Below are 27,998 nucleotides of genomic sequence, written 5' to 3'. Positions count from 1 at the left end.
ATGTCGCTTCTCTTGGTGAGTGTTTGTTTATTTCTCTGTAGCTGATAACAAGGGGTCAAGGGAGAGGTGATGTCAGTCTTGGATTGGAAATTTAATACTACTACTACTAATAATAACAACCCGCCTCTTGGTCTTGATCGTTGAGGCTTTGAGGTATAAACGCTGTGACACCGCGGTTATCCGGTTCGAGTCCCGTTGGTCGAATGTTTGCTGGCAGTGTACAGGTGTTGGTGGTATGCAATTTCTAATCATTAGATTGCGTGTCCAATGCCCGGATTAAATTGTAAACGTCTCCGTAGTGCTCATACGGAGTGAGGCCATATGACGCTGTTGCCTTTGATTCGACTGTCGGGTGGAGACGTTCAGCCATAAGCAGCCACCTTGGTGCTATTCGACAGGAGAAGGCTATGTGCCGGCACCAGGTTCCACCCTCTCCTTTCTTACTATCATATCAGGTAATTCATTTCATCTCATTAACGTCTCTGATAATTTTGATGTCAGAGGGTATCCGGTCAAAAGAAAAAAGAACCCGCCACGACAGGTTCATCTCACCTCATACCCGACCTCGTAGTGAAACGGGACAAGTGTTGGACAAATAATAATAATAATAATAATAATAATAATAATAATAATAATAATAATAATAATAATAATAATAATAATAATAATAATAATAATAATAATAATAATAACCCAAGTAAATGTCTTGGAAAGAATCGCCAGCAGAACTGGCTTAAGAATTTCTGCAGAAAAAACAAAATTTTTAACAAATATTTGGGATGCACCAAAATTTCTGAAAACACATATTGGCCAAATAGAGAGGGTAAAAAAATTCAAATATCTAGGGGAAATAATCCATGAAAATGGTTTAGAAAAATCTGCAGTAAAGGAGAGGGTACATAAAATGGAGAGAGCTTATGGTGTCACCAAAGATATCTACAATAAAAGATGCCTATCCAAAAATGCCAAAATAAGGCATTACAACACTGTAGTGAAGCCAGAATGCCTATATGCAAGCGAATGTCTGGCATTAAACTAGAATTTAGATAAACTAGAAATACTAGAAAGGCGAATCATGAGGAAAATATTAGGCCCACAAAACACAGCAGAAGGTTGGAAATTACGAAGTAATGCTGAAATATATATAAAAAAATAGAAAATATATTAGATGTAATGAGGAAAAGGAGACTTATGTTTTTTGAAATTTATATCGAATGCAGGATAGTAGATTAACCAGTAAGATATTCAGATATTTGTGGGGTAAGGAATCAACGACAAGCTGGGTCAATGAAGTAAGAAAGGATTTAGAAAAAAACAATATAACAACGGAAGAAATAAATAATAGAGAAGGCTTTCGGGAAAAAGTATTGAAAATAGAAGGATTCCAAGGTAGAAAAGTAAAAAAGACTGGTTCAAAGTGGTCTGAAGACAGAACGAAGAAACATAGTGAACAGATGAAAGCGTACTGGAAGAAAAGGAAAGAACAAAAAAGAAGGAATTGAAATTGGCACGTGGTCCTCTGGTGGCCCATTCGAAATAATAATAATAATAATAATAATAATAATAATAATAATGGCGAATAACCTCCGAGCACGCATGGTGCAGGTCTTATAGGCGACCTGCATGTCTCTGGGGATGCGGCTCCTACTTCAGAAGACATGACAAATACACGGCCCCCGATTAAGCAAATAAGGTTTAAATCTGGATAGGGCAGCTAATCAAACCCGATACCCGTTGTACCAAATCATTTCGCCACGGAGCTGGGTAATTTAAGTATGGGATATCTCTATAGATTAATGGAATTTTCATAGAATTTCGGTGGGATATTTTATGGTTGTTGAATGTTCAAAGGGAAAGTGATATAACACAAGAGTGCGCTGTCAGTGGTGGAGATAAGTCGGAGGAGAGCAAAGAGAGGCTCTCAGCAGGCACCAAGCAATACAGTTAAGTGCGGTCTCTTCACATGAGCAATAGAGGGACAATTTGTTATTAAGAGTACATAATTCTGTGCTTGCAGAAATTGTCAATTCTACTTTCATCCTCCCGTCCCATTGGACGCTCAGTCTACCGGAATAAATAGCATCACACTGGACAGAGTCCTAGTGCAGTATCCGTCATCGAACGTTGGCGATCTTAGTTTTGTTGTTGGCTGAACCACAGTCGCAGGTTCCCCAGTCAAGACGTGCGGGCTCTCCCAGGACCCCTCTTCTCTCGATGTTCCCTTGTATATTTATTTGGAGGAGGGCGCCTCATGATATGACCAGCTTCATGACCTTAGCAGCCCAGCGCAATTTTACACATCCTGGTCAATACAGTAGACCCACATTTCAAATGCTCCTAATCTTTCCTCATAGTCCAGGACTCTACTCCATACACACAGCTCCGCGCTATCCTAAGACGAAACTGCGGCGCTCGTTGACGGCGATATTCTCAGTATCGGAGCTCCGTTGACCCACAGGGCCTTGCTCACAATAATGTATTGGGTCTTCTTTAAGTTCAGGTGTAGACCAAGGTTTTCACATGTCTCCAAAATTTTCACGAAGATCTGATGCAAGTCATCAGTCTGTTTCCACAGCATTCTTTCCTCAAAGAATATGCGTATAAAGTGTCTAAGATGACGCTTAGGTCATTCAGGCAAAACACATAAAACTCTATCCCTGACAATTTCCTTGTATAGAGTTAAGTGTGGTGATGTACTGCTAATCAAAATAATGTTGAAAATGTTCGTCTCCTTACTCACAAGTCTTCCCAGCACGAAGTTTCCAACGTAACACTGCTCTTTGTCGGACGCCACCCAGAGCAAATTGCGCTGTTCTCATCTGGATCTTTTCATGTTGTTCTTGAGTCAAGTAATCTGGTGAGTCTCTCGTACGCTGAACGGGTCTTGCCAGTGACTTATACGCCTCTGTCTTACATTCTTACTACAACTCCTAAATACACCCATAACCATATGAAGAGATCTGTAAAGATCACCTAGGCACTTGCAGTTATCCACATGTGCTGCATTCACAGCATCGAGGCAGTAATTAACATGCAAGAAAACAGTAACATTGGCTTGCGGGATCCACTCTTAATCAGAGTATAACCCGACAGCGTTCCACCTATTCTAAGACATTGAGTTTGCTTTCTGGAAATGTCGCCACATATTCAGTTACACCTTGTCCGGTCCAAAGGCCGTCTCTTCCTTGTTCTGCTCTCTCGATAGACTTTGATTAGGTCAATACCGATGCAGTCCATTTGGCCTCCTGAGTATAAAATATCTGCCATATCTTGCTTGAACCCTTCCTTAGTGGAATGACTTTTCCTAAACAAAAATTTCCTTCTATCAGAGCAGTTTGAAACATTGTGTGCAATGTAACAAGGAGGAATGCTTTCCTTATCTTACGTGCATCACATATCAAGCTATCTGGACTATAACTATCCCCTTTATATGTTTGTCACTTAGTCACTTGTAAGCTGGGTATACTATAGAAACTCTGAGCTAATTTCGTATAGCTCCTTCACGCAAACAGTGAAGTACAGTAAATGGGGAGGTGCTCCAAGGTAAATAAGTAGTTATGCCCAATTATGACACATTTAGAGAGGTGTATGGTGGAATCCTACAGGAAAACTTGTAGGCATTGCCGGCATTTACGTTCACTGCTTCGATATTGCGGCCTCGTGAAGTTGACTATGCTGTTACCTGTGTGAAGTGCCTTAAACCGTCAGATATTCTAGTAGTTTGACTTCCGTGACAATATGCACCTAGCATCGATTTTGGACTGCTCCCTGGCGTTAAAAGCATTTTATCAGCCTGGGAGAGAAGTGGTATTTTGAAATTGAGTAACCTATCGGCAGTAAGTTATTCTTTTAATCATTCAGAAGTTATCAAAACTGTGATCAATTCTGTACCGGGCGGTACACCTCCACACCGCTAATTCAAACATTGCGCCAGTTGAAACTCCTCTACTGGAGGAAGCCTGAACTTTAACAACCACATTAATTTTAAGATTTCTCAGAAGATGTCCCTACTGTAAATTTTGAAGTGTTCTGTACTAGGTCAGTTTCGATTCGTTTTTGTTTTCTCTGTAGCAAGAAGTGTGAACATTCTCTTCTAGATGGCACCTCTTAAGAACTGCAATTGTGCACCCTAGTGCGAAGTGAAGGAACTTTTCTTTTCAAGAAATTTTGTAGTCATAAGTTTGTTCTTTGTTAAATTTCTTTCTGTCATTGTTTGTGTTGGCAATGTTAATCCGTTCGTTCCGCCAGTTTTGAAATTAGCCAATCCCGAATTTCTTAAATTAATTTTCGACCAATCGGGGCTTTCTTCCCCAACCTGCTCTGTAACTGTGTTCGGTAACCAATACAACTTTGTGGGCGGGTTGTAATCATTCATGAAACGTCTCGAATCTTCCACGAGGATATATAAACTGCTGATTTTCTGGTCTCGGTGCCACTTCAGTAACATCTATCCTAGTGTGATTATGTAGCAGGGGGCTGGAAGCGCCTCTTTCTTCGGGTAGCAGTTCATCCATAAGGTAATGGCCTTTTAATAACTTCTTTTCTTGCTAGCTCATCAGTTTAACCCTCGGGGCAGGTTCGAAACTTTTATCATGTAACCTTCCTTTAAAATGTAAAAGACACTTGATATAAATGCTGTCTCTTTAACTACAAATTGGGATAGAGAGTGCCTAACCCTCTCGAGCTCCCATTCATATTGTTTTGAGGTGACTACATTTTTATAACAGTTTCCCATCTCTTCGTAATGTAATAAAGTTTTATTTCGTGTCACCTCCGTAGTATGGGATTAGCCCTTGCATAAGCGGCCTAGGGCCAAATTAGGTTTTAATAAAGTGTATTAGGAGTGCTGAGTACGCCTCCACTCAAGTTGGTATTTTGGGGCCATGTCATTGTCCTGTTTCTTTACTGAATAGGCCTCAGTAGGTTGGGTATTTTTACCCCTGTTTTTATGTGTCCGGAGGACAGCTTGAAGGTGGAGTTTGGTGTGGCCGTTGATGGGCTTGAACTTTGAGAGCGGGTTGCTCTTTCTTAAATTTGGTTTCTGTGTGCCTCGAGCAGGCTTTACTGGGTAATTGGGAGCAAGTGCTCCTGGGCATGATTGGGGTTTTCCGCCCCTTTGTCAAACCTTGTATTTGGGTAAAGTTGGGCTAATTGCTCAAGAATTGTGAGTCTGGGGCTCGAAGCCCAAATCCTGTAGCAAACTGTAATTGTACATTCTTAAGGTATGTGTACACCCAGAATTTTATTTTTTTTAATTGCAAGGTTTTCTGTTTGGAATTTAGGTTACTGGAATGAGCAAGAAAAAGTAGAAAGATCAGTATATATATAAACTAAAAATATTGCATTATTTGTTTATAACAAATTATTTTGTTTAAAAATCTATGATATTGTTTTAAACATCATAGCTCCCAAACTAATTGACATTTCTCAAATCTGTTTTTTGCACTTTCTTCACAACACTTATAGGCAGAGCATAAACCTAAAAGACATGATCCTAGAATGAAACTGTGCCTGTTGATGTCCTATTACTTTAGTTGATACAAATGTTTTGGTGAGTGTTTATAAACAAATTACATAATCAATTATATTTTACAACAATAGTTACATATCTGAGGTTTGTGCCCTGGAGTAGGCTTTTGGCTTTTATTTAAAAGAATATTCAGTGAAATACGATAATTAGGTCTAATGTTATCATTTTTTAAAATACGGAGAGCATTAAAATTTATATTCCAGAGAAATCTATCTCAAAGTTTTAACACAGTTTTAGAAACCTCCTGTATCATATGATGTCCCGTGTAATGCAGTATTCTGGTCTTCCTTCATCTTTCTTCTTCCTCTCAGGTACCTCCTCCTGGTTTTCTGCTCTAGGGTGTTTTGTAGGTGATACTTTTTCTGTTTTAGAGCTTTAGTCAACTCCACACTGGCTCGAGTATGTTTACCAATAGTAACACCCACTCGCTTTCGAGTTTCCAATTCTACATTTGGGCCAAAATTATCATGGCAAATAGCATCCATAACACAAAAATTCAATGTTTTTAGTCCTACATAACCATCTTTTGGGCATCTTCTCCATATCATGCCATTAAAACTTTCATTTTGAATTTGCATTTGCATTTGCCATGGAGACAACGCCTCAGCATAGCAGGATCAGTCAGCTTGGAGTACACTGGCTTCAAGTAATTGTCAGGTAGTCCATTTAAGGGCTTATATTTATCCATTGTGCTATGTGCCACTGCTGTTTGGAAAGAACACCAACTGCCTTCACCTTTGGGTATCCAATTGTATTGTCCTGCTCTAACCTATCAACTTTCTTCATGTTTGTAAACTGGTTTCCATGGATCTTCCTTACAGGCCTCCTTTTAGTTTTTCTGTTACCCATGGTTATAACAACAATGTAAAACCATATTAAAAATAAACAAATTAGAATTGCTGGAAAACTTTCTAAAAGTACAGTGTATCAATATAAATAGTAGGCCTAAAAAATGCAAGGGTGCTCAAAACATTCACAGCTGTTTAGTCAAATAATTAAGAGCAATTCTCATAGATAGCAGCACAGGGTTAGTGTGGAGTGACCTTTATATTGTACATCAGTAATTAGAAAGAAAACGAAAGTCACAGATGATCAGCATGAGCAGAAGGCAAAGAATAAACATTTGTGTCCATAAAAGGGGGCGTGGCTCAGTGTGCTGCATTTTACATAAATGTCAATATCTCAAAAAGTAGTTAAGATAGGGTTATGTAATTTACAACAAATTAAAGCTAATAAAATAACGAATCCAGATAATGGGAAATTCAAAATTGAAAAAATGAGACTTTTTGGCAATTTCTGGGTTTAATTGGTTGATATGCTACTGAATACCTGTTATACTTGTTATTTCTTGATCTTGAAAAGAAAATATAACCTTGTTAAATTTAAATTAACATTAATTTCGTAAGTTGAGACCTATTCATCCCAGCACCTTCTTTCACCTCTAACTACCACGGAAATCTCCGTAACAAATTCAATCAGCCCATCAAATGATATAATATTAAATTGATTATTCACTCAAAATATATGAAAGTAAATCCTTCAGGAAACATCGGCTAATACTATATTTAAATGTGTCTGGTACTGATTGACTTGTGTGTGTCATAAGGGAGAGGAGACGGGGGAGCAGGTAATTAACAAGGTATTGCAGAAATGTAATTATGTGAAAATTATGCGTGTGAAACTCGGGAGGATTTAGAAATTTTAGTAAGCTTGTAACAGTTAGTGTGTCCGCATTTCCCTAAAATTCATGAAGGTCCCATCCTCTGTTGTTTGGTTCCACTAATACAGAGAGGATAACCAGGTATAACTAATTATGTAATACACCCCTTCTGCTTTAAGGGTCTGTGTAACGTACTTTACAGCCCCGACACCGGGCGTATTGTAAAATCATTGTGAACTAAAATTGGAGGTTCAAGCCCCGTCTAATGTAAAACTAGGAGCAACTGCTCCTACCGATTCTGAGTACCTTTTGTAAACCCAAATGTTAAGTGAACTTCTCGATTCGAGACCCGACCTAGGTAATGTGCTTTGGAAGCTACGGCTTCTTTTTGTGAATTATGTCTTTCCAATTTGTAAAGGCAAGCCTGCGGGTCATCAGACTGTGATAGACGCAGATATGTTGTAAAGTATCAGAGATTTCGAGCTCCTCATTCTACATTTCAACTTGATGGTTCACGTTCCAGCCATTGTTCCTAACTACAGTGAGTCTCTGCACAAGGCACTCGTTACTTGGACTAGTCGGGGCTCTAGTTTTCAAGGCTCCGTTATAGGAATATTGGCCACGACAGAGGAAAATGTATCAAGGGCTGTGGAATGGTCAGATCATTTAGCATGTACTTAGAACCAAGTTCATGAAGCTCTCGTCACAATAATTAACAAATGCTTAGGAACATGTTAATAAATCCTGTCAGAATACTTAAAATTGTAAAGGGAAGCGGACGATTAATTTACACAGTAAAATATTGCGGGCTGTTTTCTTAACTGACCATCAAAGTTTTCAAGCGGGGCTGACGATCTAAGGTAATGTATTTGTTTGACTGAGGATGGATAGCGAATGAAGCTGAAATTAGTACTCTGCATTGAAGTGCCATATTTTATGTCATAACCTCCTTTAGGCTGTAATTTTAGTCACAGTTAACTGTTGAACTCTGTACTTGTTCCAGGTTCTCTTGCCCCTGACGCTAGCAGTTTCACTGGCGAGCACAGACCACTGTGCATCGTCTGTGGGCTCGAAGTTGGACCTGTCTGTGCATGGCCACAGGAACGCCAGTGGACATTGGATAATAACGGTACCGTGTATTATCAAATTCAGAGTTGTGTTTCCGTGTTGGATGGATAATATTGTATGTGATTAATACACGTAACTTATTGCTGTGTGTAATAAATATTTTCATGCACCATTCAAATTTCAACCAAATTTCAAACCACAGTACAGTTTGCGGAAGTAATCTAATATGTCCTTGATATCATTGTGCATCAAACACTAACCTGTTTGCATGTGCTAACCACTAACGGCTTAAGAAAGTGGAGTAACTCATAGCAGACGTAATTACTCACGATTGTGTTGTTATTGCTGGGAAAAAATCCCGTGTTTAAAATAATATCTGCATGTTGCTAATACGCTTGACCCAAGACAAGCAGCTAGCTAGTTCGAGAGATCGTCACAGGAGGCGCTAGAACTTAGTAGTTAACTGAATTTATATTTCACAGACATTTCACACAGTTTGTCTTTGTGACAACAGCCTATGTTAATCCCGCACTGAACTTGTTAAATAATATAATAACGGTAACACACAGGTTGTGAGTTTATGGAAAATAAATAAAGTAGAAACTAGACCTTCCCTTTAAGAAATCATTCCAGGAACATCGGTCTGGCTGGAAATATCTCGTAATGGTCCCCCCTGATTTACGATGAAGTCTGAAAGGTTTGTCCAGCCCAGATGGAGACCCTGAGGAAAAAAAAGAGCTCCGTGGAAGTGGAGACTGCCGCAGTCTTGGGTTTAATGAAGAAGTCCTGCCAATCGATATCTAGTGCAACATTGCCTTGAGCAGTAAGAATGAGCCCAGCCAGGTCATATACTGCTACACTGCCTGGAGCTGTACGAAGTAGTCCAGCCAGGTCATATCTACTGCTACACTGCCTGGAGCCGTAAAAAGTAGTCGAGCCAGGTCATATCTACTGCCACACTGGCTGGAGCCGTACGAAGTAGTCCAGCCAGGTCATCTACTGCTACATTGCCTGGAGCCATAGGAAGTAGTCGAGCCTGGTCATATCTACTGCTACACTGCCTGGAGCCGTACGAAGTAGTCCAGCCAGGTCATATCTACTGCTACATTGCCTGGAGCCATAGGAAGTAGTCGAGCCAGGTCATATCTACTGCTACATTGCCTGGAGCCGTAAGAAGTAGTCGAGCCAGGTCATATACTGCTACACTGCCTGGAGCCATAGGAAGTAGTCGAGCCAGGTCATATCTACTGCTACACTGCCTGGAGCCGTAAGAAGTAGTCGAGCCAGGTCATATCTACTGCTACACTGCCTGGAGCCGTAAGAAGTAGTCCAGCCAGGTCATATCTACTGCTACACTGCCTGGAGCCGTAAGAAGTAGTCCAGCCAGGTCATATCTACTGCTACACTGCCTGGAGCCGTAAGAAGTAGTCCAGCCAGGTCATATCTACTGCTACACTGCCTGGAGCCATAGGAAGTAGTCGAGCCAGGTCATATCTACTGCTACACTGCCTGGAGCCGTAAGAAGTAGTCGAGCCAGGTCATATCTACTGCTACACTGCCTGGAGCCGTAAGAAGTAGTCCAGCCAGGTCATATCTACTGCTACACTGCCTGGAGCCATAGGAAGTAGTCGAGCCAGGTCATATCTACTGCTACACTGCCTGGAGCCGTAAGAAGTAGTCGAGCCAGGTCATATCTACTGCTACACTGCCTGGAGCTGTAAGAAGTAGTCCAGCCAGGTCATATCTACTGCTACACTGCCTGGAAACGCATCTACGTCTACGGTACCGTATTCCCGAACCGATCCCTGAATCTCTCCGTTATATTCACTCTGATATGTGATTGTGATTTCGTCCACTCCACTTCCTTTATCTCGAAACTATGGTCACTGAAGCCGGGCTTGGAGACATCAGAAGTCTCGTTTGTTAAATGAATTTCTCTTTGGACATATTGTCTCTTTTTACAGCACGAGAATGATGTCAAGAAATACCGAAATTCCGTGCTTTAAACATTCAGTTCTAAAACACACGAACAATTGTACTGAATTAAATGAAACTGGGATGTTTTAGTAATATCTAAGAATAACGAACAAACAGCATCTCTGGGAGTACGTTATAGTTTTTCCGTAAGTTACGGCTCCGATTGCCACTATATGGTGCGGCGAAACTCCGAGTAAAGCACCAATTGTGGTTGTGTGGTGTGGTAGTTGGGCATAATGTGACGTGCGAGGAAGGAAACAGGAATGTGAGTAGGAAGGGTTGTTTCAAATGGGTGCTTCATACTCACCTTGGAATTATAGTGGATTGTGAACTGAATGTGGGCTATAATTTTCTATGTCTTAAGAGTTCAATATTCGTTACAGGTTGATACGCGGCGATTGACATCGATGGAGAACCAATGGGAATTAGCCGTGAATGTCCACCAAGAAAGAAGATCATGTGATAGCAGTGAAGTTGAGCAGCTTGTTTCGGTGACTTCTGTACATCCACCAGTACACGGTAAGACCTGATTGTTGTCATAGAACTCTCATTCACACTCGGTGTTCCTTACCCCAAAGAAGTAGGACTGCAGTGTTTGTGGGCGGTATCTCCTCCGTGTCCAGGGGCAATCAGCTAGTGAACGTGCCTGCGTCAGTCTCCTCCCTATTCGATATTGTCTACGGGACTAGGCGTTCTGAAATGCTTGAGAGGATTGGAATTACAGGGAACGAAGAGTAACACAAACTGCAGAGGTCAGCGAGCGAGGCAGGTGCGTGGTCTGCCTCTCCTTCAGTTAAATGTGTATACAGAGCAGGCAGTATTGGATATGGAGGAACGTCATTGTTGGAGGATGTCAAGGGCAGTTGAATGTAGTAGATAAGGTCAGGTGAAGCAAGTGATATAAGACTAAGAAATGTACTCATAAAGGTAGTGGAGGAATTTGGGTGGCTAAGAAGTAACATAACGAATTAAAGGAGAAACTATCCGTTCATTTACCGAAGAAGAATATTTGCTAAATATAACTGAAATATATATGAAACATTCTACTCAGCATAAATATACAATTCAGGCCGTCGTTTGCCGAAGTATTTGTCTGTAACGTTAGAGTCATGCTAAGTAGAGAAATAGAGTAGAGACCTTTGAAATGTGGTGTTACAGAAGAATGCTTTTGGTAATAATGGGAACTCGTGTCCTTTTCCGAGGTTATGCAGTTCTTTGCAGCAGCACTCCTAATCGAGGTGATCATATTTAACTACCTACCTGCAGTCCTGCCAACATTACATTTCTCAAAGTAGTGGGAAAAAGCGTAGACCACGTGCTTTGCAAGTAATTGTGCTAACCGTTACTCTACGGAGTTTAAGGTGAGATTGGACGATCATAGCCCAAACAAAGAGCAGGTGACGGGAGGGAGATATGGGATAAGTATGAAAACGTGTTTAGGCTGTTGACGTAGAACAGGAACAATGTACAGGGTGCGGTGGGAGGAGAAGTTCTGAAAGACAGATATGCTAATAGTTTAAGGGGGAGGAAACTGAGGGCAAAGGGATAAAGTCAAGGGCAGTTATCACTAGGGTATCCGTGAGTAACCGCTGGTAAACACAGAGGGATATAGGGGGAAATGAACTTGTTTCAGGAATGTGGGGGTAAGAGAAAAGGTACAGTAGGTGGAGGGGCAGAGGGGGTGGAACATGGTGGAGGAGAAGGTATGGTCTGTAAACATCAGGGAAGACTGTTGAAACTAGTAGGGTAGCGGATATAATGAAATAAGTGAGGTCGAGACTCTGGTCATCGAGGACTCCATAGTTAGGCTCGGGGAGAAAGTGCACGGAGGAAAGGGAACCAAGGTAGAGGAATTACGTTAAGACAGAAGATGGGGAAAGGGTGTGGTAATTTTCTATGTTGGTACGAACAACGTACGACATAGTGTGGGATCTGTTATGAAGTTGAATGGAGAGGAGGTTATTATCAGTGGGATACTTTCTAGGAGAGGGTAATATAAATGAAACTAAGGGGTATTTATGTGGGGGGACTGGGAGTGCGTGTGTTGTTTAGAAAGGATACATGGCGGACTAGGCAGCGGAAGTGAAAGTACGTGGACATGGTGGTTATAAGATTCATATTTACCAGATATTGTATAAGGAATTGTTTCATGGTTGAGAAGTGACGTAATGGATGTCTTCCAAAACTGGAGTGTTTTTGTAGAGATGGGATCAAATCGATAGCTGGGGGAGTATTTATACCGGCGGAAGAAGTATTTTTATGGTATAGAAAAGCTAAATATGAGAAACATTAAGTTCTAGGTATAGGGCTCATCTCTTTGCGGTGTGCAGGTACGGATGAATTGATGCAGACGCGGAAATATTTCATTAGGTAATCAGCGATGTGGAAAGCGTGGCATCAATAGGCAATTTAGATCTGGCTGTCAAAATGAGTTTCCTTCTGGAATGAATGCCATGTGTGTAGGAGATCTAAATTATATCAAGTCCGTTGCTGTATGACTCTGCTTTGAAAATACAGTAATATGTAATAATATAAAGTGTAAACAACTTATCTTTATTTGTCATCAAATCAAAATTAACCTCCTCCTTCTTAAACTCGTGATTGTGTTCAAAAGGACCTACGTAAGGAATCGAACCTTTCTTTACTTTCTTGAATGATACAACAAACCATATACACCTTTCTGGAGCGGCATTATCATGATGAGTAGTGTTTCTACTGGACAAAATAAAATCATTACAAGTAAGAGACACACGCACTATTTTAATAATCTTGGTACAGGCGATTTTTGAACATAACCATAATCTGAAGTAGGCCTTGTCGGAGACCGTAAAATGTTTCCATACGGATTTTATTTGCACAGTTTGCGATAGATTTTCAGGATTATTATTTATCAGAAATTGCATATTTCATGCGTATTTTTGTTCCAGGTACTTCGACGTCTCAATATATGAAGCCAGTCACACCTGCAACTACTACACCAGCTTACACTACTCCACCGACTACTGCTATTACCACTGCTCCAACTACTACTACACCAGCTACTACTACTACTACTACTACTACTACTACAGCTACTACTACTGCTACGAAACCAAGGTCCTGTCCTCATTCAGGTGAGTGATAAACTCTCAAGAAGTTAATCAGATTATCTATGAGTGGTGTACTTGAGACGAACGTACATGTGTTTCTTGGAGATTTTGATCTAGTTTGTTCAGGTAGAAAAGTAAAGCTCTTAATCGTTGTATTCCACGTCCCACAGATAAAGTACTCACCCTGCAGTTACTGTGTAGGTGTTTGCTTGGAGCAGCAGTCTGCAGAGCGAGTGCACGAGTAGAGAGAATATGAGAAATGAGAGCGTCTTGGGTCCGAAGTGAAGGCGGGACCCGGTGAGTGTTCCACATATCGCAGCGTACAGCACAGCGGCCCCACACGCGAGCCGATGATACTATCACGTAGAGGTTGTGGGTTCGACAACCCTCAAGGTGATTCCGTGGCTTCTCAGTTTTGCATGAGACAAATATCTGGATGTGCACATTTAGTAAGGCACCTTCCCGTTTATGGCTCTTTCCTACGGCACGCAGTCATTATATCATTATCTAAGATAGATTCACGATTTTGGGCAGGAAAGCAACTGGAAACTACTTCAATAAAACTACCAGGAATCCATACTTACATTTTGTTTCCAGGTGAATTGCAAACGTACAAAATTTAGTAACCATCCTTATCAGTTCTTGCTGAACTCCACAGGACTCTCAGAGAAAGGCTCGTCTCCCTCCTCAACTTGTTCGGGGCGCCCTTGAGAGCTGCGAACAGTACACATTAGGATTGTAACTGTTCCTCGAATGGAGAATTCAACTTGTAGGTGTTTTTGACTGAAATAGGAAACAAAACCCCTGGGGGATCCACTGGAGAGAAAGGATGTCAGAACCACAGATTTAAAATTATCACTTAGTTTACAAAAAAATGTTTTATCACTGACATTTTTTTCACATGAATAATTGAATAGTAAATAAGTCGAAAGCCTTACAACACCACCTGAAAACAAGTCGTTTAATATGTCTGACAAAAAACAGAGGATAATATTTTTACATGAAATGTTGCCAGGTTAAGTTTAATTCAATGACTTGCAATTTGTCAAAACCTGCGCTGCATAAATTTTACATTTGATAATTTTAGTTGGAGGCACAGCCTCTGTTATAACGAGAGAGAAAAACTGGTAAAATGCCAATAGCAGTTAATTAAAGAAAAAGTTTAACATTGATAAATACACCAAAGGCAGGAGGTAGCAAAGTGCCCTTTTGGTAGATTCGCTGACTAAATAATATTAACATTAAGAAAAACTCTGAAGGGCACCGCCTTCATCAAAATGACACAGTAATTGGGCGAGGTGCCATAACAGTTACTTTATTGATTGCTTTTGTGATTAAACATATGTACTAAATAAACACTATTTCGAGTTAAAGTAAATACATACTAACCCTAGAAAATAATTATACTAGTGATATAACTTCAAAATAATAGCCGGTATATATGCGTGTTCGTTTGGCTGAGATTCTAAAACTTTGATCGTGTTTTTCTCAGAACATCATTTTCTGACTTAAGTCGTATGTGACGATTCGATCGAAACTTGTAATTGCTACAACTTCTTTTTCACCATACATTTCAGTGAACATAACGTCAACGCGGATAACTGTTTATGTCTCCCTAAAGAGAATTAGTCCTTTTGAAGACCCTAAAGTCACATGCACCCTCTCACAGAACCCTGAATGGTTACACACCAGTGACGCATGTCACGCCATGTTTCAATTTTAATTACACAAACATAAAGATGATCAATATTACGTATGAAAAGAATAATTATCAAGACATTTTTCTGAAATATTAAATCAAGAGACACGTGAATCTTGTGAATTTTTTGTATATAAAACTTGCTGAAGTTTGAATTATAGGTCATCCCTCTGTCAGTTATTCCATTCTTCCCTCGCGGTTCCTTGGGCACGTGGAGAACATGTGGAAGCTCTTTATAGACCTTGAGGCAGACAGTGGTCAAGCAGAAGTTCTCCATTTATCTCTTGCGCTCGGTAACTCTCATTACTTTACTTGGTACAACGGCGGATGCCTTTCCGATGAGTGGCACAATATGTGCGGGTTCAGGACGTTCTAAGACGACATGACCTGGCCTTTGTTTTCTTTCACAGTATTCTCATAATTCGTCCTGAGAACGACGGTTCTTCCCAAGCGTGGATGCCGTTGATCAGTGCTGATGTTCTCAGTTTTACCGACTGTCATATGTGCTCCTGTTTTGTGTAAGTGCTCGTTTATTCTACACTAATGTATAACATGGGTCTCGCAGGCCAACACAAAATAGCTGCATTTTGTGACTAATCAAGGTGTAATGAGGTAGAAATACTCATAAATGCAGTGTTGCCAACCGCTGAGATTTAACTTTTAAAATATTGTAAAATAATGTCTCGTGTAATTTAACCAAAAGTTGTACAAATGATGAAGTTAGTAATATGCCGTTCACTTTTAAGAAATCCAATGTGGACCACATTCTAGTGGTTCTATTGCCCGCAACTATTGGAAATACTGTACATAGTAGAAACGTTGCAGTTGGAGAAAAGCCCCCTCTAATGAGTGATTAATGTAGATTTAGTCGGCTCCAGAGTTATTAATAGTGAGCAAATGGAGGTGGCAACAAAACAGGGGAAATGCAACTAAATTGAAGAGGAAGTCATTAATACATAATGCGTCTTGAGTTATGTCTTACTGCGCTTGAAGACAGTGCCGCATGTTTCGTACACATAACCGATCATCTTCAGGTAGTCATTTAGAGCAGTGGGAGAAGTCTGTCCGAGGAAAAGACACACATCCGACTCATAATTTGTTTGTATCTGTGATACCAATTTGTAGCATTACTTCTTGATAAAAGTAAAGTAATTTACGGATATCGATGAAATTTCTCCGGAGGACAGTTAGAAAACGTAACTCTCAAGGGAAGGGACATTCCACGCGGACTGATGTGTCTATAAAAATTCCGAATCTGAACATAAAAGAACAAGAATAGGAAATAATTATATTCTATACAATGTTAAAGAAATATCAACTGAAAGTTAAGAAAGGAATGCATTGCCTTGGATTCCCTTCTTTTAAAACAAAATCACCCAGTGGTTTTCGGCACCGCTTAATCATCACGACTTACCGCCACTTTGCCTACCGAAGCTCATTTGAGTGAAGGGCCTTAAATGATCGTGCTACTGCTGCCATAGTGCAAAGTTTGAGTGGAAGAAGGAGCATGGACGTTGATATTACACGAGCTAAAGCTTAAAGAAGGAAATATGTTTCACTCTGAATCATTACAAGTGAAGGTTTTCTTATTAGGAAGCATTTACCTCAGAAAAAAGATGATCAGTTCGTATATCATGCTCTGGTTTCATGTTTGTTCCCTGTGTGTACTTTCAGATGCGCCACACATATTTAAGTATCCATGACCATGTACAGGAAATACGACGGTGATGTTCTTGATTATTAATTTTTCACATCTCCGGAATACGAAGAGAGCTGGCTGTTTCCAAGACAGCTAAATCATCTCGAAAATAATCCGAACGATCCAGCTCCGGAAATGAGCTGCACAAATCAGTTAATCACGTAGATAGAAGCACTGGTCCGCCTGCTGGGCAAGATGCTTAAGGCGTCCCGTTGGTCGAAACAAGTTTCACCATCACAATGTTGGCCAGCCGGGTGGGAGAGGTGCTGCTAGATAGCGTACAAAAGCCTGGATTCATTACAAACCTCACCACATTGCTAATTTAGACTGAGGGCATAGGTCGCATTTATGACGGATGGCGATGTTGAGCCTTGAGCAAATCGCTTGCTGTTTTATGACCGAAGTAGGCTGCATGTCGGCACCGCGTTTCACCCTCTCCTTTTCCGCTATCGTACCTCACGTCCTTCACTTCATCTCATTAACTCCTCTTCTGTACGCTACGGTGCCTCCTGACCATGTCATGCATCGAAGAGTACGACAAGTAATGAAGGATCATCATTTTCACCCGTAGGATAGTCTAAAATATAAACGTGTGATGCTCTAACTGCCCACAGGTTACCGACTGTTTGAAGGTTTCAACTGTTATAAGACGTACCGTGGAGGAAAGAGTTGGAGTGACGCCAGGGAGCAGTGCAAGAGAGACGGAGGTGATCTGATGGTGTCGGAAAGTGAACGGGAGAGAAGAGAGGTGTTCCCTCCAATGGAAGAGCATGTGAGCCGGAGCCCCTGGATGGGAGTTTACAAGCCCGAAGGTGAACATCGTTGGGTGTCTGTGAAAGGTGAGTTCTCTCTAGCTCTCTTCTCCTCATGAATTAAAGAATGTCGGATGGAGGACATTGGTCATATTAAACAACAGAAGCCGACATTTAGCTGTAGTTAGCGATGTTACTGGCTGATGACCACACCGTATTGCCTATAATCAGGGGAGGAATGAAGAAGTCCTGCCCTCAGTAGCCCAGGCTTTCTGAGCCCAACTTGGCAACTTCGATCCTCGCTCAGTCAGGTGGTATGTCAATCTCATGTCCGTAGATTTACTGGCACATAAAATAAACCCTGATTGATAAAATTCCGGCACGTTGGCGTCTCCCAAACCATACGAATGTAGTTACTGGAACATAAAGTGAATAATATTAGTTATGTCTAAATGAAGGGAAAGAGTCGCAAAGTGAGGGTATGAGGACATTCATCTGTCGGATGGGGACGTTAATCCTTGAGCATACCTCTCGGTGTTCTTTGACAGGATTAGGCTATGTGCCGCACCAAGACGTGCAGGTTTATCACGGACGTCAAATAGAGAGTAGGACACACTGGGGTCGTGGTAGGGACATCATCATTATAGAATGTTGTGCCTTGTTTAGTTCCACACCTCTTGTCTTTAAATAATTAGAAACTGAGTCCTGGTCTCCTCTGCTGCTCTTACCCTCGATGGCTGACTTATATATCACTTAAAATTGATCTTCTCATTCTGGGTACCTTTCTGTCATTGTTCCCACCCGGTGTTTCTAGACTTCATTCTCGTTATTTCAATGTAGATTACAACTAGCGTATGGACGAGATATCCAGAGTCCACCCAGCTTGCACTCCCACACAGCGAAGGTATCCTGAAAACAGACCGTTTCATCCCACAGCTCACTGCATTAATTTTGCTGCACCTTGCTTCCTGGGAGAAGTTCCAGTTTTGTATCTCCGACCTGACATTCAGTTCTCGAAACTTTCTCCTCCACTGACATGACTTTATTCTTGGTAATAAAAAAAAAAGCAAAGACATCTCCGTACAGGCCATGAAGGCCCTGGGAGTGGTGGAAGGTAAAGGCTTCCACTATTCGTAACCTCGGCACTTGATGGGGTAGAGTTGTTAGCTCTACGACCGGCCGCCTTTTCCCCCAAGAATTAACCTGGTACTCATTTTTGATGTAGGATAAATGAACCTCAGGGCCATATGCACGTCACGAAGTGGAAATTTTACGACTTTCTGACGGGGATTCGAACCCACGTCCTTTCGGGCGAACCGAGTACGCCTTTACCGCCTCCGCCAGGGAGCCCCTTTATTCTTGGTAATGCCAATACTGATGTCGTACTCACTGCACCTATTTCAAATTCCAAGAAATAAGACTGCAGGCTTTCAGCTCTGTCTGCCATTAACACCAAAATGCTTACGACATTTCAGCATCCCTGGCGCTTTATATCTTCCAGTAGATGATCCTTGTAAACTATGAACAACAACATTGAAGATTGCAGCCATATCCCACCCCTGTAAGTACCTTGAATCAAGAACTCGTTCTACCATCAACTTTCAATGTCAACATAAGTGAGTTTTATTGCTCCCAATAATCTAGGCTTAATCCCATATTCTCTCAGTGTGGCTGACATCCTTCCCTGAATTACTCTGTCATATGCCTTCTCTAGATCTACGAAACATAAACACAACTTGCTATTCATATCATAGCACTTTTTACTTATGTGACGAATACTGAAGACCTGACCATGAAAACCCCTCTGAGGTCTGAAACCACACTGGTCTCATCCAACTCAGTATAAGACATTTATTGGTTTCTCCGTCATGAAATACTAGTGAATACCTTGCCCGGTGCACGAATGAATCACCATCATCAGTGTCGTTGAAGTACCTTGATGGTTCTAGCAGTCCTCTTGCTTATAAATAGGTGCAATTACTGCTTTCGTCAAATCAGAAGGACCTTTACTAACTTTCCAGGCTCATCTTATTACTCTGTGAGCTTCGTTGTTCGCGGCGTCAAGATGAATATTTCCTCTTATATTCCTTCCACCTGTACCATTATTTGCTCGGAAGTACTATGAGTTTACCACATTAATCCAAAACATTATTTTTTTCCTTTTTCCCCCCGTACCCCACACACTGCCCATCCCTTTTCAACACTTGTTAAAAGCATTTGATTTCCTCCTATCCCTTCCTCATTATCACCGCCTGCCGAAATATCATTATTTCCTAACTCTTCCTAACTCGCCCATTTCTACTTTAATTGTTACGATTTCCCCATTACTGTGGGTCGATAGATTAATATCGAATACCATTTCCTTCACCTCTTTGCTTCCAAAGAATCCTGCACTGTCAAAACTAATTGGAAATCCTTTACTCCCGGCGGCTTGCTTAAAATATTGTCAGCTCGGTAAATTATGTGAAGCAGGCTGCTAATCTATTTGCACATAGTCCAAGTTAGAGTCTCTCCTCTGACAGGTTAGAGACCTATGGTTGATTGTATAGTCCTCGCCTCTTGAGCACAATGAGGGCCATGACTCAGAATATGTCCGAGGTGCCCAATACTACTCTCGGCTCAAGGAGGACCATGACACAGAATATGTCCGAGGTGCCCAATACTACTCCAGACTCAAGGAGAGCCATGACTCAGAATATGTACGAGATACTCAATACTACTCCCGACTCAAGGAGGGCCATGACTCAGAATATATCCAAGGTGCCAATACTACTCCCGACTCAAGTAGGACCATGACACAGAATATGTCCGAGGTGCCCAATACTACTCCCGACTCAAGGAGAGCCATGACTCAGAATATGTACGAGATACTCAATACTACTCCCGACTCAAGGAGGGCCATGACTCAGAATATATCCAAGGTGCCAATACTACTCTCGGCTCAAGGAGGACCATGACACAGAATATGTCCGAGGTGCCCAATACTACTCCCGACTCAAGGAGGACCATGACTCAGAATATGTGCGAGATACTCAATACTACTCCCGACTCAAGGGGGACCATGACTCAGAATATGTCCGAGGTGCTCAATTCTACTCCGGACACAAGGAGGACCATGACTCAGAATATGTCCGAGGTGCCCAATACTACTCCCGACTCAAGGAGAGCCATGACTCAGAATATGTACGAGATACTCAATACTACTCCCGACTCAAGGAGGACCATGACTCAGGATATATCCAAGGTGCCCAATACTACTCCCGACTCAAGGAGGACCATGACTCAGAATATGTCCGAGGTGCCCAATACTTCTCCCGACTAAAGGAGGACCATGACTCAGGATATATCCAAGGTGCCCAATACTACTCCCGACTAAAGGAGGACCATGACTCAGAATATATCCGAGGTGCCCAATACTACTCCCGACTCAAGGAGAGCCATGACTCAGAATATGTACGAGATACTCAATACTACTCCCGACTCAAGGAGAGCCATGACTCAGAATATGTACGAGATACTCAATACTACTCTCGACTCAAGGAGGACCATGACTCAGAATATGTCCGAGGTGCCCAATACTACTCCCGACTCAAGGAGAGCCATGACTCAGAATATGTACGAGATACTCAATACTACTCCCGACACAAGGAGGGCCATGACTCAGAATATGTCCGAGATGCTCAATACTACTCCCGACTCAGGGAGGACCATGACTCAGAATATGTCCGAGATGCTCAATACTACTCCCGACTCAAGGAGGGCCATGCCTCAGAATATGTCCGAGGTGCCCAATAGTACTCTCGACTCAAGGAGGACCATGACTCAGAAAATGTCCGAGGTGCCCACTACTACTCCCGACTCAAGGAGAGCCATGACTCAGAATATGTCCGAAGTGCCCACTACTACTCCCGACTCAAGGAGAGCCATGCCTCAGAATATGTCCGAGGTGCCCACTACTACTCCCGACTCAAGGAGAGCCATGACTCAGAATATGTCCGAAGTGCCCAATACTACTCCCGACTCAAGGAGGGCCATGACTCAGAATATGTCCGAGGTGCCCAATACTACTCCCGACTCAAGGAGAGCCATGACTCAGAATATGTCCGAGGTGCCCAATACTACTCCCGACTCAAGGAGGGCCATGACTCAGAATATGTCCGAGATACTCAATACTACTCCCGACACAAGGAGGGCCATCACTCAGAATATGTCCGAGATGCTCAATACTACTCCCGACTCTCAGTACAATTTACTCGTCCCCTCAGTCGTTGCCCATAGTTCAAGTACTAGGACGTGACTGCAGTCACTCACACGACAACAGTACCCTGGGGTCATGGTTGGACACGAAAGAGGTTCAACAACGAAGCAGCCGTCAAAAACGCCTTGGAAATATCTCTCACCATGAGACGGTCGATCACCTGGGAAACGGGTGCGAATGCTCCTGCATCGCGTAGAAGAAGGAATGGCATTTAGTGATGCACATCCTATTTAATAAAAATTCCTCGTCATGGAGTTCTCGTAGTGATAAATGTTACTACCAACTAGCAGGGACAGGGTGTTTCTTGATCACCAACACACTCATGGCGAGAAGAGGACCCACATGTGCGACGATAAGTATTACAGGTAAAGCTCGTAGACAAACAGCCCGAGTGAATAAGAATGTGTCGCTTCCTGTTTAAATGTACGGCCTGTCGTCATATTTTATTATTCTCTTCTTCACGCACACTACCAATGACCAGCAGCTGTCAGTTACTCTGATCTCTATTTATAGTTGACGTTGCGTTTTACCGATTACTAAACATTTCCTTATTTTCTCTGAATCACTTGAAGTAATTCGTGAGGCAAGGCCCAGAAAATTGCTTAGAATATCCATATTTCCATTTTCACGGCTAGAATGTACTTTTCGGTACTCGCTCAGATGATCTCGAAAACAATATTTCTATATAATTATAACGAACGGTTTTGAATGATGAAGACAGTACGTAACTGCTGTCTCTGTTTCAGGATATATCGCCGTGAATTACCTAGAAGGATACGCGTATCACCGTTATCAGCGTCATTGATATTACTGAGCTGAGCCAGAGCAGGAATGTCTTTACTTTGACACGTGAAAATGTTTGAGGAGCCCTCGCAGACTTTAAGAGTTCTCACAAGCAGCAAGCAACAACTTCTAGATTGCCAGATTACCAGGTCTCATTTACATCATAGCCAGAACTTTATATTCCTCCAAGATGCTGATTTATCTCAGTCTCAAATGCAGAAACGCATTCCCGTGTTTTGTCGCAGACTTTCTCATTTCTGATTGGTACAATGTGTGGCCTTGTCCTTACTGTTTGCACTCAGAAACGATAAACATTTCCGGTGGTTGTTTGGTCATCACATCTTCCTGTCATCTCTACTCTCTGGTGGGGCCACACAATTTTACAGCCGGATGGCCTCCTTGATGTGGGAGAGGTGTTCTCTATTGTGTGAGCTGAAAACTTTCTTGTGAGGACAAAACGGAAACCAGATTTTGAGAAGTACCGAATGCATCTCACAGTGGGCAAAGACCAAGTGTTCGTAAACGTCCGCTGAGAAACTCCTTGGTGCGTTTTGTGCTTGAGCTTTTTAAATTATTGATTTAAATAAGGTAGTCATATCGTCAGACCAACGGAATTAGGATTACTCGGTCTCAAGAAGTGCACAACACCTTGCAAATATATGGATCTTTTTGTTCAGCAAATGTCTACAAAACGGAAACATCTCCGAGGACTGGAGGAAATTTAGAATAAAGACATGATATACAGGAAAGGACAAGCCGACAAACCAATCTCATAACGAGGGCTTGCTCTGGAGTATAATATCAGAAGGACAAACGAACTTCACTGACCATCAAATATAAGAGTATCAGTTCAGATTAAGAAGGAAACGATCACCTTCACAGGCTATAAAATGTCTACAAGAAGACATCTGGGTGGCTTAAGACACCCCAAAGGCAAATACTGTACAGTCTTCAAGTTCGACATGTTGGACAGGAACAGTATGGACATCATGACAGAAGACAAGGCAATTGTAAAACTCATAGTAAACTCCTATCACAAAGCAATGTAGCGATAAACGACGGGATAAGTATATCAAAAGATATCCTTCAAACAAATTGAGTAATTCAAGGTGACCCTGTTAGCCCCTCCTGTTTAACATTGCCACATCTGACGCAGAAAATCCATTGAAAATCTGAAATCGGTGTCGCTCTATATGTATCCTCATGACATGGTCCTAGGTTCGCAGACCGATAATGACCTTAAAGAAGCCTTAAACAAACTGAACATTTGAGCTGAAAACAACAAATTCGTCATAAACCTGGAAAAAGTATACATATGGTTTTTCGAAGAGGGGCAGGTTACCGACCGAAGACAAGATATTACTAGGAACAAATACTTAGGACTAACTCTAGAGACAACAGGAACGTCATACAGGATCCACATCAGGGAAAGAGCGATAAGAGCTATGACTCTGTTCAGCGCTAAAATAGTACCAATTATCACGTACGACTTGGAACTGATCTGGGAATTTCTAGAGACAACAGAAAAAGTAAAAGCGCGCTTCCTAAAATGAGCCCTCGGAATAGCAAGAAAGCGCCCTCAAGGCTTGCGTATGAACCTCCTTCAATGAGGACTTGAGATGTCACTTAATGCTGCCATCAACCAGCCAAGAAAATAATTATTGACCCGCCGACGAGACAAGCCATGATTGATAGAGGATGGACAAAAGGAAACCACAACGTGCGATATGCACTGACAAGCCTGGCGATACGTGGATACCACCACAGAATATGCAAGAATACAAAATACCATGAACCCAACAAGGAATCTTCGTGTAGTTTGTGTGACAAATACTACTTCTCCTGCTGCAAGAATCGCAAGAGAACACTACTATATTATACCAGAGAATAAACACCCACACTTCCCTATGTGCATTTGTATGCTCTTATTAATTAATTAATTAAAATTGCCAGCATGTCTCGTCGTGAAAGTATAATAGATACGTAGTGTTCCTAACTTCGTCGTAATCGCCAAGAACTCAATGGTGTCTCTCTCTACTCGCACGTGAACAGTAATTTACAAATTGAGATGCTAACACTTCAGAGACGTAGAATGAAAGTCGTGTGGCAATGTCATCCATATCCTTCCTAACGACGACGGAACCTGCTGAACCTCAGACCAAGTAGTGACATCGTCGATAGTAAGATGACCAAAGCCAACTTCGCTGTTCTAATAGTCTCTGCGATTTGATCCCGGAATGTTTTCTTCTGAACAGATGACGTCTAGCCGTGAACCGCGGTGTCTTCACTTGACCTCAGGTTAACTAATCGATACATATGCACTTGCTCTCTTCACCTTCACATCATCGACTCCCGAAGCAGTTTCTACTTCCTGGTGCGCTTGAATGTTCATATTTTTGTGATATTTGAAGCCATCTCCTTCCCGTTTCTTCTCAGTTATAATAAAAGGAAGTGCTCGAATTTGTTGTGAACCTCACTGCGCTCCCTTTTCAGCTTCCTTATTGCAGCTACTACAATTTCCGTTTTTCTTTGAGTCTGCGACTTGCACGTTTCGCATCACTGTATTCCCTGCAGCCACTAACAAGTACGGTCTAACACTATCACTCCACTGGGGTGATATTGGCACTCTGCCTTTTTGTATTTCGTTCATCGCAATTATGATTCTCATCGCTTCACTTTGGCTGGCTTTTGGGTGGTTCACTGGTTTGTATTGACTTTAGATATGTTCGTGTCTGTTATAAAATGTGTACTACGGGTGACAGATCGGGATGGGCATAGTTTCGTCAGTGGGCGTGCTCAATGAAAGTAGAAAAATTACAGATGGGAAGGAACCTCCTAGAAAACCATCGCATGAAGGAGTATTGTTTATCTCTGATGTTACTCAGTGGAACACAGCATGGCACGTTACGATATCCAGGTACTACCAGCACGCCGAGTGCTAGAGATCGGTGGCTGTGAGGATACCTTGGCCAGATCTTTCATGTATTAAATCCCTATTTTGTTTGTCATTCAGGATGATATTGAAATAATGAGAATGTTTCCACATTTATAGACTGTTATATCGTCTGTACAGACGCTCATTTCTACGAAGTGATTGCCTCGTGTGATGATGTTCATAGCTACAACGGCACTTCTGTTGCCTTACACAAAGTTTCTGAGGAAACGGGAATCATTGGCACCAGTTACACATTACAAGATCTCGAACTGTTAAGTGTTAAATACTATCTCTCAGTGAATGGATCATTTGCACTATGCAAACCATGTTATCTCCATAGTATGTATTAAAGGCTATTAACATACATACAAAATCATTATAGACTGTTATGCCTTTCAGCGTTCAGTACTTCCATGGGTAACGACTATCTGTCTTTTGTTTCATGAATACATTTACATGTGTGGTTCTTATTTCCAATTACTTGTCGTACAGCACTAGTCGTTTATAATGTTGTGAGTTTCTGACAGCACGGCGCGATTCTTACTAAGTGGACATTTTAGGTCAACTGATGTATAACAAGGCAGTGCCACAACTTCTTCAGACGACAGTGCTCCAGGCATAGTGGATTTGATCTTGGTTTGAGGAGCATCAGCATGTACTTCAACTTCTTCTCTGGCCTATTCAATCACTCGAACCACTGTGGTACATTATGGCGACAAGACTTCATCGCCTCTGAGGCAGCTCGGTCAATATTTTATGACGTTTGTTACTTATTACTATTTTCAATGTTTGTTGGTGGTATGGTGGTATTTGTATTTCATGAGGAACTAAAATTGGGCAGCCATCCACTAATGGAGCAAAAGAATGAAAAGGGTCGACACTTCGAGAGATGAAGGTGTCGGCTAAAGAAAGGGAAAGGGGAGATGAAAGTCTCCTCAGGTATCGAAAATGTAATATCGCCGTGGTCGGACAAGAACGAGAGTTAACCAAGGATAGATGAAAGTGAGGAGCCTGACAAAATTATGTGGAAGTAATGCCAGGACTCAGCTAACTTCCCCACGGTCACTACGTCGCGCTCCAAAATGACGAGCTCCTTGGGCGCATTTTGTTATCCTCTTACGATTGGCAGGGAATACCATGGATGTATTCTATGGTCCCTAGCCACGGGGTCGTACTTATCGGGAAAATAAAACAACAATGTTGTCGCAACCTCAAAACACACGGATAAGAATTACGAAACTTGAAAATGTTGAAAATATACCGAAAGCGATGACTGTGTCTTATAAGGGACAGACTATTTATTAATAGAATTGTAAGAATAAGTACATAAAATCAGAATAGAAATACCGCGGTGCGTAATGATAGGCAATACAATTCAATACAGAAGAGCGGAACAGAATGTGGAAATGCACGTAATAGAGTACAACTGGCAGCACACGGCGTATCGACATGAAGTACCAGCTTCGTAACATCAAAGTTATCGGATTGATAACTGGAGCACGAGATGACATCCAAGACTTCTTTATAAATTTCCACAAAGTGCTTCAGCTGCCTGTTAAAGGCGTAGATAAAATTGACATCGCTCCAATTCGTGGATCTGTGAACATATTCCGATCTCATTTACACGGACCTGGTTGACCTCATGACAGCAATATGTAATACCAGTTTGACGAACCGCTCACGTGGTAAGTTGTTGCCATCAATAGAAATTATTATTAGAATAAGATTACTGGTGGCTTAACAGTGCAGTCAAGTAGAACATCAGTGAATATTGTTTTAATAGGAATACCACTGGACGACCATCCTCTATTAACACCAATCAGAAGCGGTCCGGCACTTCTAAAAATTGAAGGTACCGGAAAGATAGAGAAGCCCCACGACGGTCGCGATTATGAAAGACTCCCAAGGCCGTCGGTGTCGGACTAGAACAAGTGTTGACCCAGAGAGGTCGCACAAGAAAGATAAGAGAGAGGAGCCTGACAAGAATTTAGTGGGGAAAATGCCAGGCTCAGCTAGAGGAACCGTGGTCGTCAAACCACGGTCTCAAGTGAGATCCAGTGGTTGACCTTTTAGTGTCCTCTTACGAGAAACAGGGGATAACGTGGATGCTCTTCTAACTCCCAAATCCATTGGGGGTTATGAAGGCTGAGGTTCGAATCCCGCTGTATACTGCGTTGATGGTTTCATCCAGAAATGCGCGTGTTGTCAGGAAGTCCATCTGGCGGTAAATCTGAGGCGAAAACCAAAATGAGCCTGGGGTGTTCCAGTGACCTCGGAAATAACTGGGATAATCTGAAGAAAGATAAAGTGTTATGGATCGAGTGTACGACACTTATGTCCTGTGTTTCAGGTGAGCCTGCTCTCAGCAGTTGGTGGAGGCCTCGTTACCCGAATAACAACGCTGGTAAAAAGTGCGCCCTTGCTGTCAGGACAGGTCTGCTGTTGAACTACAATTGTGCAGAACGCCGGTCCTTCATCTGCGAGATCCCGCTGTGAACAGATCTCATGTTCAGTGTTGATATATAATAAAGATACTTGTAAATAAGAT

At 41.8% G+C, this 27,998-nt stretch overlaps 1 protein-coding gene across 1 annotated transcript; it reads left to right on the top strand.

The window, feature by feature from the left end:
- LOC137503085 (hemolymph lipopolysaccharide-binding protein-like) lies at positions 1–27,957 on the top strand. Its single transcript, XM_068230535.1, has 6 exons — positions 1–15; positions 8,194–8,319; positions 10,619–10,754; positions 13,163–13,348; positions 17,337–17,561; positions 27,801–27,957. The coding sequence occupies exons 1-6, from the start codon at positions 1–3 to the stop codon at positions 27,944–27,946; spliced, it is 834 nt and encodes a 277-aa protein (XP_068086636.1). The 3' UTR covers positions 27,947–27,957.
- The last annotated feature ends 41 nt before the right edge of the window (positions 27,958–27,998 follow it).

This window comes from Anabrus simplex, chromosome X, assembly GCF_040414725.1.
Source record: "Anabrus simplex isolate iqAnaSimp1 chromosome X, ASM4041472v1, whole genome shotgun sequence".
In the NCBI taxonomy this organism is placed as follows: Eukaryota; Metazoa; Arthropoda; class Insecta; order Orthoptera; family Tettigoniidae; genus Anabrus; species Anabrus simplex.
Note: the sequence above shows the minus strand (reverse complement) of the source record. Positions and strands in the feature narration are given on the sequence as shown.